Source organism: Symphalangus syndactylus, chromosome 18 (genome assembly GCF_028878055.3).
Source record: "Symphalangus syndactylus isolate Jambi chromosome 18, NHGRI_mSymSyn1-v2.1_pri, whole genome shotgun sequence".
NCBI lineage: Eukaryota > Metazoa > Chordata > Mammalia > Primates > Hylobatidae > Symphalangus > Symphalangus syndactylus.
In genome coordinates this window covers 65,973,737-65,988,934 of record NC_072440.2, presented here as the reverse complement: position 1 = coordinate 65,988,934, position 15,198 = coordinate 65,973,737, and the positions used below count along the sequence as shown (strand labels likewise).

The 15,198-nt window shown below is 56.2% G+C and overlaps 1 protein-coding gene across 9 annotated transcripts; it reads right to left on the bottom strand.

Annotated features, from left to right (window-relative positions):
* Positions 1–673: 673 nt before the first annotated feature.
* P2RX6 (purinergic receptor P2X 6) lies at positions 674–15,177 on the bottom strand. 9 transcript variants are annotated; one of them, XM_055252330.2, is made up of 12 exons: positions 14,084–15,176; positions 13,336–13,486; positions 11,362–11,433; positions 6,217–6,292; positions 5,933–6,026; positions 5,770–5,850; positions 5,548–5,693; positions 5,350–5,439; positions 2,787–2,880; positions 2,609–2,674; positions 2,356–2,433; positions 674–2,265 (listed from the first exon to the last, which is right to left on the bottom strand). In XM_055252330.2, exons 1-12 carry the CDS (start codon positions 14,245–14,247, stop codon positions 1,959–1,961), a joined length of 1,419 nt encoding a protein of 472 aa, XP_055108305.2. In that variant the 5' UTR covers positions 14,248–15,176; the 3' UTR covers positions 674–1,958. The 9 variants fall into 9 exon arrangements, with proteins under 9 accessions (XP_055108305.2, XP_055108306.2, XP_055108309.2 ...); XM_055252331.2 differs by having other exon boundaries at positions 5,350–5,459; positions 5,552–5,693; positions 14,084–15,174; XM_055252334.2 differs by having other exon boundaries at positions 5,350–5,459; positions 5,552–5,693; positions 14,162–15,173.
* Positions 15,178–15,198: the final 21 nt, after the last annotated feature.

Genomic DNA, 15,198 nt, shown 5'->3' with positions numbered 1-15,198 from the left:
TCTTCACCTGCCCCAGGGAACCAGGCAGTTGTCTCCAATCCATATCAAAGATGCTGGGGCTCTCCAAAGAGTAGGTGCCATTCCTGGGACCACCCTGAGTCAGGGACACAAGTGGGCCTGGATCCAGGTGCCCAGCGAAGAGGGGAGCCACACATACCAGGCAAGGAGGGTTCCATGACAGCCATGGGGTCAGGCTCCCCATGTCTGCTAGGTGGCAGATCCAGGGAGCAGAGCTTGGGCCCCAAGGAGGCTGCCTAGAAAGGGCAGCAGGGTTCTGAGCGTGGCATGCGCCTGAGGCCTGCCTGGCACAGGCACTCCCACAGGGACACATGCGTCCCTGCAGGCACTACCCTGGGGTGCACGCCTGTGCGCAGACTGAGGCAACAGCTGTTTCTGAGCTCGGGCCCAGGCTGCGGCTCTCTTGCTGTCTTTGCCCACTCTTCAAGGGCTTTGAGGTGAAAAGAGTGTGGCCCTCATGCTCCTCCATGGGTGCACAAGTGCCCAGGCCTGTTCCATTGCCTTCTAGCCCACCTGGTAGCTGCAGGGCCTCAGTCTTCGGGGGTAGGGTCCCCAAGTCCACCCTACACTGCCCCACTGGTCTCCCCATGGCTGTGCCATGTCTACCATAGACCCCCCCAACTTTCCAGTCATGCCTGTAAGGACTACACAGGAAGAGGGTGGCTTTGCTGGCTTTACTCCGTGACTTTGTCCAGCCATGACATCAGCTTTCTCTGGGCCCCAAGAAGAATCAGGTGCATGTGCCCCCCCTTGGATACCCAGGCCTTAGGGGCCACGCTCTCCCACCTTAGCCCTTCAGGCCCACCTCCCCATGGACATGGCTCTGGGGATTGAGAGGCAGCAGGGACCCTAGGCATTTTACTGAGGCTCCAGGTGGCAGATGATTCCAGATGTCAGCCCAGTCTCAACCCCACCCCTGGCCCTCCACAGCACGCCCTGATCACCAGGTACCCACAGTGGAAAGCAGCCCCTTGCCTCCCTGGGATGGACACTTGGAATTCCCTGCCCCGGCCTGCCCCACCCTGGGACCAAGAAGAGAATTCCAGCTGCAAAACCTGGCCAGCCTGAGGGAGATCTCAGTGTTGTTGTTTGGAACCATTCTTTCCAGCCACTCCACCCAGCCTGGGATCAGAGTCAGGGCCTCCCTCGAGCAGCTGCCCCGACAGCTTCCTAGGTATGACTTGGACTGAAGTGAATTTCAGTTGTACAGCCTCCCACAGCCTCCCACCCCCAGGGCTCTCAGGAAGCCTGGAGGAAAGATTCCAAGGGGTTGGGCGGGGGAGTCACTGAGGAGGGATATAGAAGGTCCTGAAGAACCCAGTGATCACCAACTTAGCCCTGCCACCCTCTGCTCTCTCTCCCAGCCCTCCGTGGCAAAAGGGCTACCACTGGAAAGCAGCCAGTCCTCATAAACTGAGCAGGTGTGGGCCCAAGATACATGCTCTGCCCTTGCCTGGGGCATAGAGGGGTGGATTATCTGCCTACTCCACCCCATTCCCTAGATTAGGACTCTCCTGGGGCATCACAGCACCAGAGAAGCTGGAACAATCCCCCTCCCCCATCACTCCTCTTTGTACCTTGCCTTTTTGGCTCCAGCTGCACAGCCCCATGTAGGACCAATGGGAGGGTGGGGTCTCTACCTATGATGGGGGTGCAGATGGGGGAGGAGGGCCAGGACCCAGGCAGCAGGAGGGTCTGTGCTGACAACTGGTAAGCATACCTCTGCTAGGAACACTGGGGACAGAGAGACCTCCAGGCCCAGACGCAGCAGAAGCCCCTGCCACATGCAGTCGCAGCCCTGCAATACAGGTGCCTGCTGGGCTCTCCCAGTCTCCACGGGTCAGGTTCTGTTGCCGTCTCAAAACACAGCCGACTTCTGTGGCTCCCCGAGGCAGCACCCTGCCAAGGTGGGAGTCAGGGGAGGGACTGTCTGCTGGGGTTCAAGGGTGGAATTCTACCCCCAATCCTCCATGCTGGGGCCGCATCCTTGAGATCCCCAGGCAAGGCTCCACCCTTCCCAGCCCCCAACTCTCAACCAGCAGGGAACGGCTACAGGCTTCCGGAATGGGTTGGCAAGTGGGTGTCAGAACTTGGACAGGGCCATCCTGGTGTCTGTGTCTGACTCCCAGCAGCAGTGGCCGTGGGTGCAGGTGCTGAGCTCTGTCTAAGGCACTCGGCCAGTCGGGCTTGGGATGCAAGGGCCAGCTCGCTCCACACAGAGTTGGCGGTTGCCTTCGGGGCCTTTGCCTGCAGACGAGGACAGCAGGTCAGGGATCCAGCCAACATCTTCCAAAGTGTGGCAGAACCCAGAGTCCAAGCAGAGTGACCTCAGCTCACCTCCTCATACTTTGTCCTCCAGTAGAAATGGGCTTCTCTATCCACATACAGCAGCAGCAGGTCACAGAAAAAGGTGACCTGGGAGAGGCAGGGCCAACCCATGTTCCAGCCCCCGAGCCTGCTCTCCTGCCACCTCCCCAGTCTGCACCCCGAGACTCAATGTGCAGGCACTGGAAGCTCCAGCATGCGTTGGACACACCCTAGTCAGAGGCACTCACAGCAGCCTGCAGGTGCCCACAGTGATCACACTCACCACGCCCAGCCAAGCTGCCCCGGTGCCCAGTGTGACAGCCGTGGGGATGAGCCCGAACTTCCCTGCCTGAGAGAGATCTGAGCTGAACCTCTCAGCCCACGACTGTCGGCCTCATGCCTCCTCCAGCCCCGTCTGCCTGCCCCATCCCATCCCCGGCCTGACCCCTACCTGTGCCTACCTGCCCAGTGACGAGGATGTCGAAGCGGATTCCATAGAGCTTGAGCAGAGTTCGGGCCTCCACACCCGATTGCTCCCACCAGTGAGTGGCTGTCCTGTGGGCAGGAAAGAAGGCTCTGGTGACCTGCTTTGCCCACCCCCAGGTGGGCTGGCCCTGCCAGGCCTCTGTCCAGCTTGTCAATTGACTCTATAAACCCCCAGCCCAAGCCTGAGTCCTGGGTCTCAGCCCTGTGTAATTGGTGAGAAAACAGAAAAAGCAAAGGAAGACCTGTCCCTCAGAAGTTCCCTGCCTGCTGAGAGGACGAGGGACAGAGGAGTCCCTAAACAGACCCAGCAGCGGGGGATGTGAAGGGGCAGGCTCAGGGCTGAGGGATTCCAGAGATGGGAACTCACTCTTCCCTGGGAACTGGGGTAGGCTTCCTGGAGGAAACATGAGGCTGGGCCTGGAGGAACATACACACAGGTGGTTTGCCAGCACAGAGGTCGGGGGAACAAGATGTGGGTGGGAGCCAGCCCCACATGGTTTCGAAGGGCTGGGGAGGTTGGGGAAGCCAGATCAGATGGGGTGCAGTGAGCTATGTTGAGGGGCATCATCCCCAGGCCTGGTGGCCGTGTGTGCCTGCCTGCATGACGAGGTGACACTCGGTGGCAGAAGGATCCAACAGATCTGTTTAGAAGACTCAAAGACATGATAATAAATGCAATTTATGAACCTTGAGGCCAGGCGCGGTGGCTCACACCTGTAATCCCAGCACTATGGGAGGCTGAGGCAGGTGGATCACCTGAGGTCAGGAGTTCGAGACCAGCCTGACCAACATGGTGAAACCCCATCTCTAGTAAAAACACAAAAATTAGCTGGGTGGGGTGGTGTGCACCTGTAATCACAGCTACTCGGGAGGCTGAGGCAGGAGAATTGCTTGAACCCGAGAGGCAAAGATTGCAGTGAGCCGAGATCAGGCCACTGCACTCCAGTCTGGGCAACAAGAGCAAAACTTCATCTAAAAAAAAAAAAAAAAAGGCCGGGCGCGGTGGCACACGCTTGTAATCCCAGCACTTTGGGAGGCCGAGGCGGGCGGATCACGAGGTCAGGAGATCGAGACCATGGTGAAACCCCGTCTCTACTAAAAGTACAAAAAAATTAGCTGGGCGTGGTGGCGGGTGCCTGTAGTCCCAGCTACTCGGAGAGGCTGAGGCAGGAGAATGGCGTGAACCCGGGAGGTGGAGCTTGCAGTGAGCCGAGATTGCGCCACTGCACTCCAGCCTGGGCGACAGAGCGAGACTCCGTCTCAAAAAAAAAAAAAAAAAAAAACAGGCATGGTGGCTCATGCCTGTAATCCCAGCACTTTGGGAGGCCGAAGTGGGCGGATCACCTGAGGTCAGAAGTTAGAGACCAGCCTGGCCAACATGGCAAAACACCATCTCTACTAAAAATACAAAAATTAGTTGGGCGTGGTGGTGCATGCCTGTCATCCCAGCTACTCCGGAGGCAGAGGCTGAAAATCACCTGAACCCAGGAGGCAGAGGTTGCAGTGAGCCAAGACCATGCCATTGCACTCCAGCCTGGACCACAAAAGAGTGAAAACTCCATTTTAAAAAAAAAAAAAAAAAAAAAGGTCGGGCATGGTGGCTCATGCCTGTAATCCCAGCACTTTGGGAGGCTGAGGCAGGTGGATCACGAGGTCAAGAGATCGAGACCATCCTGGCCAACATGGTGAAACCCCGTCTCTACTAAAATACAAAAATTAGCCGGGCATGGTGGCACGCACCTGTAGTCCCAGCTACTTGGGAGGCTGAGGCAGGAGAATGGTGTGAACCTGGGAAGTGGAACTTGCAGTGAGGTGAGATCCCACCACTGCACTCCAGCCTGGGCGACAGAGTGAGACTCCGTCTCAAAAAAAAAAAAAAAAAAAAGTTTAGTAAAGGGAGGCCAGCCACGGTGGCTTACATCTGTAATCCTAGCCCTTTGGGAGGCTGAGGTGGGTGGATCACCTGAGGTCAGGGGTTTGAGACCAGCCTGGCCAACATCGTGAAAACGCATTTCTCCCAAGATATAAAAATTAGCTGGGAGTGGTGGCAGGCACCTGTAATTCCAGCTACTCAGGAGGCTGAGGAAGGAGAATCGGTTGAACCCAGGAAGCGGGGGTTACAATGAGCCGAGATCGGGCCACTGCACTCCAGCCTGGGTGACAGAATGAGATTCTGTCTTGAAAAAAAAAAAAAAAAACAAGCTGAAGGGGAGAAGGAGAAAGTAAAAATGAAACACCCCATTGCTGTGGAGGGGAGATAATAGAAGCGGGGTAGGGTGGAGGAAGGGTTGGCAGTGAGGAGCCTGAGCTGGACAGGGGCCTGGGACAGATGGGGTGGAGGGCTCAGGACTTGGGGGAGCAGGATGGAGCTTGTGCTGGAGGATATGGGGTTGAGAACAGCTCTCTCCTCCTCTTGGGACCCCCTTGCACATGTAGTGGAATATCTAGAGGGCTGGGCCTGGGTGTGGTCTGTCCTGGCCGCCACAGGGAGAGGGCGATGGGCACAGCAGCTGGGCACTGGGAGCAGTGAGGCCTCACCTGAAGTTGTAGCTCTTCTCCTGCAGCTGGAAGGAGTAGTTAGGCCGGCAGCCAGAGTCCCCGGTGTCCAGGTCACAATCCCAGTGAACCCTGATGCCCACAGAGCCACCCTGCACATAGCACATAGCTGTTCCACCGGTAGGTGGGCCCGGGACCCTCTCCCAGAGCCCTCTAGGAACCCTGCCCCCAACTCGGGACCCACCAGCAACGCCAGGTCCTCGAAGGTCCCTCCAGCCTTGGCCACGAGGTCCCCAATGCAGAACACAGGACAGTAGGGGCTGAATTGTGGTTCATAGCGGCAGTGCTTAAAATAGGTGGGGTCCCAGGTCTCCAAGGCATTGGACCTGGGAGGAGTGGGAGAGGTCAGAAGAGGTAGGGGACAAGGAGGGTCTTGGGGCAGATGAGACCCACTCTGCTTACTTAGAGAAGTTGAACTTGCTGAAGGTGACCGTGTTTTTGATGAACAGTGTGAAGTTCTGGGCCTGGGCCAGCAGGGGCCTCCTGCAGGTGGAAGGGAGGTGATGGCCTCTGCCAGGCCTGGGGCCCTGTGCCAGTGGGGGTGGGGGATTGTGGGGACACTTACGAGGGCACAATGCCACTCTCCACTGGGCACCAACTCCAGATCTCGCAGGTCCTGTGGGTCCCATTGAACACCACACACTGGCCTGTTTTTACGCCTAGAAAACAAAAGATGAACTCCAGACCTTCAAATCTCCACAGGCCTGGGGAGGGCTTCAGCCAGGGGGTTGTTGGCAGAAAGAGAGATGCAGGGACAGAGGCGAGCAGGGCCTGCACTCGGGAGCCACCCAGGATCCCAGCCCGGTTCCCACCCTGCTGGGGGCACTGGAAGACAAAGCCCACAGTTACCGTGGCTGTGCGTGCCTCTCTCCCCTTCGGGGCAGTCCTCATCGGCCCAGCAGTTAGCCAGTGGGACGGACGGGTGCTGAGGTGGGAGAGAGAGCAGTCACCAATGGCACAGGGGATGTCTCCCCTCCACAGCCCAGTCTCAAAGGCAAGGAGGTTCAAGGTGGAAAGGACAGGCCCCCTTCCCACCTTAAACCTCCTCACCACCCCGCCGCCAGAGTACCCTGAGTGTGGGGCCACACAGGAAAGCTGGAGGGGGCAAATAAAAGGAGGTGGTCAGAGGAGGGAGTGGAGCAATGCTCTGGCCAGATGAAGGTACAGTGCTGTATTTCAAAGACAAAGGGAGACCCCTTTCCTCCTTTTTCTTTTTTTTTTTTTTTTTTTTTTCGAGACGGCGTCTCGCTCTGTCGCCCAGGCTGGAGTGCAGTGGTGCAATCTCGGCTCACTGCAAGCTCCGCCTCCTGGGTTCACGCCATTCTCTTGCCTCAGCCTCTCCGAGTAGCTGGGACTACAGGCGCCCGCCACCACGCCCAGCTAATTTTTTGTATTTTTAGTAGAGACGGGGTTTCACCGTGGTCTCGATCTCCTGACCTCGTGATCCGCCCGCCTCGGCCTCCCAAAGTGCTGGGATTACAAGCGTGAGCCACCGCGCCCGGCCTTCCTCCTTTTTCAAAAAGTTTATTTTTAGTGATGCGGTCTCACTCTGTTGTCCAGGCTGTAGTGCAATGGTATGATCATGGCTCACTACAGCCTCGCCCTCCCGGGCTTAAGCAATCCTCTCACCTCAGTATTCCCAGTAGCTGGGACTACAGACACACACCACTGTGCCTGGCTGATTTTTTAATATTTTTTTTTGTAGAGATGGAGTCTTGCTATGTTGACCAGGCTGGTTTTAAACTCCTGGCCTCAAGCAATCCTTCTGTCTCAGCCTCCCAGAGTGCTGGGATTACAGGCATGAGACAACGCACCCTGCCCCTTCCCTCCTGACAGTTCTGTCCCTGGTGGACGCGGAAGTGATTCTTCCAGGTCTAGCTCCTCTGGTCCAATTTGGATGACAGATCAGGGAAGGTGAAGATACCTTGGGAAGGTGAGTTTTTGATACCCGGCATGGGGACATGGCTGACAAAGATCAGGGCCCTAGAGTCACAGGGGCGTGGGTATTGAAGCAGGACGGCACTCTCCCAGGCACAGTCCTGCCCCAGCTGAGGATGGACACGGCTGCCCTGGGCACTCAGCTCAGGGGCAGCAGGAGGAACACCAGCACCAGGGGTGCAAGGAAGGCTGAGGGCCTCTGAGAAGCCAGAAAGAGGCGGTGGGACTTTCTGAAAGACAGGGTCGTCATGATTGGGTGGAGATCGGTGCAGAGCCACATGCTCTGCTTTTTTGTCCCTACCTATGTCCTGTGTCTGCCTCTCCTCTTCACCCCAGCTGGGCTACCATCTCCTCCAACTAGACGCCACAGTGACCACCAGTGGGGCCCCCACGTCTCCCCCTACCCTCATCCACCTATGCCCAGCAGCCCAAGTGGTGCATTCCAATGTGCAGGAGATTGAGCTCCCTGCCTCTGAGCCCACGTGTGGCTCTCTTCTGTTCCTCTAATCAAGTTTAGCTCCTGCCAGGCACGGTGGCTCACGCCTGTAATCCTAGCACTTTGAGAGTCCAAAGCGGGCGGATTGCCTGAGCCCAGGAGTTCGAGACCAGCCTGGGCAACAAAGCAAGACCTCATCGCTACAGGAAAAAAAAAGAAAAGAAAACAAACAAACAAAAAGTTTAGCTCCTTAGTGGGGCTTACAGGGGCCCCTGAAACCCTGAACTACCTTCTTCCCACCCCAGTCCAAATCTTCACTTCAGCTCCACTCAGTGGCAGGTAGCCCTAAAGGCACCTCACCTCACACAGCTCAGGGTCTTTATCCACCAAGCCCCGTCTGTGTGAACATCCTGCTTCAACCAAATCCACCTGCTCGCCAGCTTCTCCTCACCTTTTTCTTAAGATTCTGCTTGGCCTGGCACACCTGTAATCCCAACATTTTGGGAAGCCGAGGTGGGCGGATTACCTGAGGTCAGGAGTTCGAGACCAGCCCGGCCAACATGACAAAACCCTGTCTCTATTAAAAATACAAAAATTAGCCAAATGTGGTGGTGTGTGCCTGTAGTCCCACCTACTTGGGAGGCTGAGGCAGAAGAATCGCTTGAACCAAGAAGGCGGAGGTTGCAGTGAGCCGAGATCACACCACTGCACTCCAGCCTGGGCGACAGAGCGAGACTCCGTCTCAACAAAAACAAACAAACAAAAAAAAAGATTCTGCTCAAGTGCAGCCCTAGGTCCCCCACCTACAGCCTCTGTCCCATCATAGGACCTGCCACCTTGGCTGGACTGTCCATGCAGGTGGTCCTTGAAGTATGGGAGATGGAGTTTTGTGAATTTAGCATAGCTAGCCCTCTGGCCCAGTGGGGAGGCTCAGCGGTATCTGCTGAGGGAGGTGACACTATAAGAAGCATGGTGCATGTAAGGGAGGGATCAGGCACCAGGACCCTGAGAGGAGCTGGCAGAACTCTGGCCTTCTGGGAAAGCCAGGTTGTCAGATCCGATAATTACGACCCAGCCCTGACATTTCATGGGAAGAGCCAGAGTGTGGTTGCAGACAAAGAGGAATTGCACAGATTCTGAAAAACACAGACCCACGGATCCAGCCAAATTTCAGAACAGTCTACAAACTGAACATTAAATAGACACCTGAGCATTAAGAAAGAGAAGGACATTGTGTGGGTTCACTAAGAGTAAGCGCATCCTGCTGGGCACAGTGGCTCATGTTGGGAATAGGCCCCCAAAATCTGGCCATAAACTGGCCCCAAAACTGGCCGTAAACAAAATCTCTGCAGCACTGTGACATGTTTGTGATGGCCACGACACCCACGCTGGAAGGTTGTGGGTTTACCGGAATGAGGGCAAGGAACACCTCGCCCACCCAGGGCGGAAAACCGCTTAAAGGCATTCTTAAACCACAAACAATAGCATGAGCGATCTGTGCCTTAAGGACATGCTCCTGCTGCAGATAACCAGCCAGAGCCCATCCCTGTTTCCCATAAGGAATACTTATAGTTAATCTATAATCTATAGAAACAATGCTTATCACTGGCTTGCTGTCAATAAATATGTGGGTAAATCTGTTTGAGGCTCTCAGCTCTGTAGGCTATGATACCCCTGATTCCCCACTCCACACCTCTATATTTCTGTGTGTGTGTCAATTCCTTTAGCACCGCTGGGTTTGGGTCTCCTCGACCAAGCTGATCTCAGCAGGCTCACGCCTATAATCCCAACAGGGAGAGGCCGAGGCTGGTGGATCATCTGAGGCCAGGAGTTCGAGACCAGCCTGGCCAACATGGTGAAACCCCGTCTCTACTTAAAATACAAAAATTAGCTGGGCGTGGTGGCGGGCACCTGTAATCTCAGCTACTCAGGGGCTGAGCAGGAGAATTGCTTGAACCTGGGAGGCGGAGGTTGCAGTGAGCTGAGATCACGCCATTGAACTCCAGCCTGGGGGACAAGAGCAAGACTCCATCTTAAAAAAAAAAAAAAGAAAGAAAAAAAGAGTAAGCAATCCTTTGTGCATAGTTCCAACTACGGACATGGGATGTCTCCAGCAACTGTGCTAGGACCAGCCACCAGGGCTCAGGGGACAGGTGTCTGCACAATGACCCTCCAGCCCGGGAGGCAGGTAAATGATGGATTTGCTTAAAGATGTCACTGTGGAGGTAAACTTTTAGGACTATGTCCTGAGTCACAATAGTTCAAACAAAATTCACAGCTGGAGAGAATGAGCGTGCTCTGTGGCAGATGCAGGATCCCAGGGACATCCCCGGGCAAGGGGAGGTGAAATGTCTGGGGGAGAATCAGCATTTCTGGATCAGAAATGAAGAAGGACAAAGTGGGGGACTCTGGCTTGACCACGGTTGATGTAAAAACTATCTAGAAATCAGGCTGGGCGTGGTGGCTCACGCCTGTAATCCGAGCACTTTGGGAGGCAGAGGCAGATGGATCACGAGGTCAGGAGATGGAGACCATCCTGGCTAACCCGGTGAAACCCCGTCTCCACTAAAAATACAAAAAAAAAAAAAAAAAAAAATTAGCTGGGCGTGGTGGCAGGCGCCTGTAGTGCCAGCTATTCTGGAGGCTGAGGCAGGAGAATGGTGTGAACCTGGGAGGCAGAGCTTGCAGTGACCCGATATCGCGCCACTGCACTCCAGCCTGGGTGACAGAGCGAAACTCCATCTCAAAAATAAAACAAAAAGCCGGGCGCGGTGGCTCACGCTTGTAATCCCAGCACTTTGGGAGGCCGAGGCGGGCGGATCACGAGGTCAGGAGATCGAGACCACGGTGAAACCCCGTCTCTACTAAAAATACAAAAAAATTAGCCAGGCGTGGTGGCGGGCGCCTGTAGTCCCAGCTACTCGGAGAGGCTGAGGCAGGAGAATGGCGTGAACCCGGGAGGCGGAGCTTGCAGTGAGCCGAGATTGCGCCACTGCACTCCAGCCTGGGCAACAGAGCAAGACTCCATCTCAAAAATAATAATAATAATAATAATAAAACAAAAAAACTATCCAGAAATCATAAGCAATCCTGAATTCACCATGAGCAACAGTGTGCTGTGTTAGCCCACAAAGATGAAAGCTGCCTCAGGACATATTAATAGAGGCTGGGCACAGAGAAGGGAAGGTGATATTCCAGCTTGGCTCTTGCTATTACAGCCTCCCTGAGCATGTGCCCAGCTCTGAGTGTCACACTATCAACCTGGAGAGTACCCGGAGGCAGGACCAGGATGGGGAGGGCCTGGACACCTCATGGGAACTGCTGCTGCCCAGAGCTCAGGGTCCTGTCACCCACAGGCCTGGAGGCCTTAAGAAAGTGACTCAACCTCACTGAGCTTCAGTCTTCTCCTCTGAAATGGGGATCACAGGACTTCCTACCACGCAGGGGATATGTGAAGACTGAACATAATGATTCATGAAAAGATGAAGCCCAGTGCCTGGGGGACACTGAGCACATGCTGAGCCTTCAGCCACCTGGGAAGGATAAAGGGAAACACGGGTGGCCACTGGGGGCTGGCAGAGGAACAAGGGGCCCGCAGGGAGGATCCTGGGCAAACTCACCTCTGGGCATCTGCCCTGAACTTGGGCTGGCGTCACAAGGAAGTTGGTCACCAAGAAGAACACGTTCTCTCCCTAGGAGGCAAGTCTCAAGGTTGGCCTGGCTGGGCTTGCGTTGACTGGAAAGACCAGAAGCTAGCAGCCTGGTTTATGACGGAAGGGATGTTGGCCCCATCAAGTCATTAACCCTGTCCCCCCGTAAGGCAGATTGAAGCAGAGATGGGAGGCTGGCAGCGGTTCTGGCCATTTTTGAGACCAGGAAGCCTTGTGCCCGTGTCCATCTCTTGAGACAAGTTTCTTTCTTGTCTCAACCAAAATTTGTGTGTGTGCGTGTGTGCGTATGTGTGTATTTAGAGACAGGATTACACTTCGTCGCCCAGGCTGGAGTGTAGTGTTGTGATCAGTGCTCACTGCAACCTCTAACTCCTGGGCTCAAGAGGTCCCCCTGCCTCAACCACCCAAGTAGCTGGGACTACATGCTCCAGCTACCGCGCCTAGCTTCAACCAGAATATTCCAACAGCCTGCTGCTTCTAGTACTGAAGATCCAGGGGAGAGCTGGGCCCGGCACCTGCCTAGGATGGAGAAGAGGTGAGTCTCCCATCCGACACACAGCAGCACTGGCATGGCAGGGGCCAAAGGAGAAGAGGGAAAGCTGTGTCTGTGGTCAACAGGTGGCCGAGGACGTTGGAAAGAAAGGCTGACCCTCTAGTGCTGCTCGTGAGAGCACTGTGAATTTGGGGAACGTATGCCCAGGAAGGGAAGGTGAGGGCTGGCCAGAGGGTGCTGGGAGTGGCAGCCATTAGGATTGGGAGGAAAGTGTGGACACCGTCATGGGCAGGGTTGGGGGAATTCCTGAGGGTAGAAGCAGGGGCTGCAGGCTCTCATGATGCCTGGTGTGAAAGTTCAGCTTGGCTGCTGTGTGGTGTGCACCGAGCAGTAGGGAGGAGGCGAGAGGGGCATCTAAGGGCCCTCTAGGAGGCTATACTCATGCATGGCATGGCATGGGTAGTGGTGAAAAATCTTGGAAGGGACAGGAAGGGGTCAAGGCTGAGTCACGAGTCTGACTGAGGCACTAGTGGATGTCACAGCCATCGTGACTAGTGGACGTCACAGAGGCCATGCCAGGAGAGGGAAATAATTGATCTTTGGACATGTGGGTGTGCACCTGGAAGACAGCTGTGCTCTGGGCAGGTGATCGATCACTGGGAATACACCCTGGGCATCAGAAGAACAGAAGTGGCAGTTGAGGCTGGCGATGAGCTGGGTGGAGGGAGGAGGAAAACGCAGCCAAGAAGAGGGGAGGAGCAGCACCTGACCGCAGTGCTCCAGGTCAGGGAGCAGGGCTACATGAAGTTCCATGCCCCAGCACCTCACACCACTCTCAAGCTCAAGCCATTAGTCCCGGATACTCCCTTCTTTTCTGTTGGCAGTCTTTGGAAATGCAGTTTCTGTGGCCTGGCTTCTTTTTTTTTTGAGACGGAGTCTCGCTTTGTCGCCCAGGCTAGAGTGCAGTGGTGCGATCTCGGCTCACTGCAAGCTCCGCCTCCCAGGTTCATGCCATTCTTCTGCCCCAGCCTCCCAGTAGCTGGGACTACAGGTGCCCACCACCATGCCCGGCCAATTTTTTGTATTTTTAATAGAGATAGGGTTTCACCGTGTTAGCCAGGATACTCTCAATATCCTGACCTCGTGATCCACCTGCCTCAGCCTCCCAAAGTGCTGGAATTACAGATGTGAGCCACCGCGCCCAACCCTAGCCTGGCTTCTCGACTGGCCCCTTTTTCCACCCCGAAACATCCTACACATCCCTGAAAGTCCTGTCCAGGCGCCACTCCTCTGTGAAGCCCTTCCTGAGAACCTGCAGCCATCTCTGGCATCACATGCTTCTCTCTCGCATGCACTGGCTGCATGGCGGGTGTTCAAGCTGTCAGTGGGCAAAGGACTTGCCCCCCCATCAGCAATACCAGGGCCCCCACCTGAGGCGGCTTCACGAAGTCGGCCACATCCCACAGCCGGTTTCCAAGCTCCTTGATCTGAGTCACAGAAACCCCTTTGAGTTTGGTGATGATGGAAATCTGGGGTTCCAGGTCCCGCTCCTGGTAGCCTTTTTTGGCAAGGAGAGCCCACCTGGGGAGGAGAAGTTGGGCAGTGTGGTGTGTCCCCAGCGTGTAGTGACAGGGGCGGAGCTGGGCCCTACATGCTCAGTTCTCTCCCCACACCCTACAGGCTCCCAGCCCAACGTCAAAGGCCCCACCTCCTCTCTGGCCTCGCTTCCCACTCCAGACCCCCTGAATGAGACAGAAGCTCCAGCCATGCATCAGAGAGCCAGTACCCTCAAACAATCAGCTTCACCAGCCAGCACCCACCCCCAACCTGACTAGATCCAGCTTCCCCCTTACAGACTCTCCTGACTGGAGATACAGCTGGTGGTCTCTCTGGGGACCTAGTGCTCCAGCTCTCAAAGATGTTAAGGACTATGTCCTGTGCCCCCTGGGTGGGGGCCTGGGAAGGAGGCAAGTGGGCACACAGGACAAACACACAGCTTGTTCTTGCTCTCCTGTCTTGTATCGCCTAGCTCTCCCTGCCTGCCCCCCGTCCCAATCTGCCCCCTTCCCCTCCAGCCCCTAAACAGCCCAACCCTCAACTTCAACCCAGCAGGACCAAGCCCCATCCCCCATCTCTTCCCTTGCCCCTCCAGCCTGGCCAAAAGCTCTTCTCTCTTACCCTACCACATAGACCACGATCCCAAGCTGCAGCAGCCTCTGCAGGGCGCCCACCCGCCAGTTCCTGGTCATCACATACTTCTCCGTCTTATAATCCAGAAGCCCCCAGCCTGTCGTAGCCCCTGGGGAGCCCATGCTGCCAGCTCCTGCTAGCTGCGGGCACATGAGTCAGCATGGCAGCTGCAGCCACAGCTGAACAGGAGGCAAAGCAGGGCCCGAGCCAGGCCAGGCCAGCCGCTGTTAAAGGGACACTTCCACTAAAGCAGGATCCAGCCTCCAACACCCAGCCCTCAACCCCTAACCCCAGCTGCCCTGCACCTCCCACCCTCCCTACATTCCCTTTGCTGGGCCCTGGCACACAGAGAACAGCAGCAGCTCTGCCCCTGCCCTCTGGCCTCATTTCCTGGGGTGGGAGTGGAGGTGGTGGGAGGGTGGGGACGGACAGCTGTCAACAGTGCTGTGAGAGGACGGCCTGAGGGCAGCAGCAGCAGGGCGGGGAGGGTGTTGAGCAAAGCTTCCGGAAGAAGTGACCTCTAAGCTGACCCTTGCAGATTTCTGAAGTCCGACAAGCAGACAAAGATGGGGATGGAGGTTCCTGGTGCAGGGAGCAGCGTATGCAAAGACCAGAGCATGCAAGATAACTAAGAGGCACAGAGTGAGAGGGTGACCCCCAGGCCCTCCTGAAAAGCTGTCCCCCGCCACCTTCCCCAGTGCAGTGAGGACAACACAAGTCCTGGAGTCAGGCGTGTTGCCCAGTCCACGAAAGGGGGGCGATGCTGGAACCCCCTAGGAAGGCAGGGAAAATGCCCACAAGGCGCCCAGACCAGTGCATGGCCCGTGGCTCCTGCAGTTTATCCTCTCAGGGGAGGAGCCTCAGCGCAGGTGAGTCACGGTTTCTACGGCAACCAACAGCACTGGGTTGCCGGGGCGACCGCCGCGGGGGAGCGCGTCGCTAATTGCAGTGGCCGACGCCAGTCGATGGACGCCACACTGGATTGGTCAGCGCAGCCGCAGACTCCGCCCACATCCCCCGGGCAGCGCTCTAGGTGAGGCGCCAAGCGGTCTCCGCCTCAGGGTCTGAGGCTGCGAAAGGGGCGTAACAATGAGTGGTTCCTG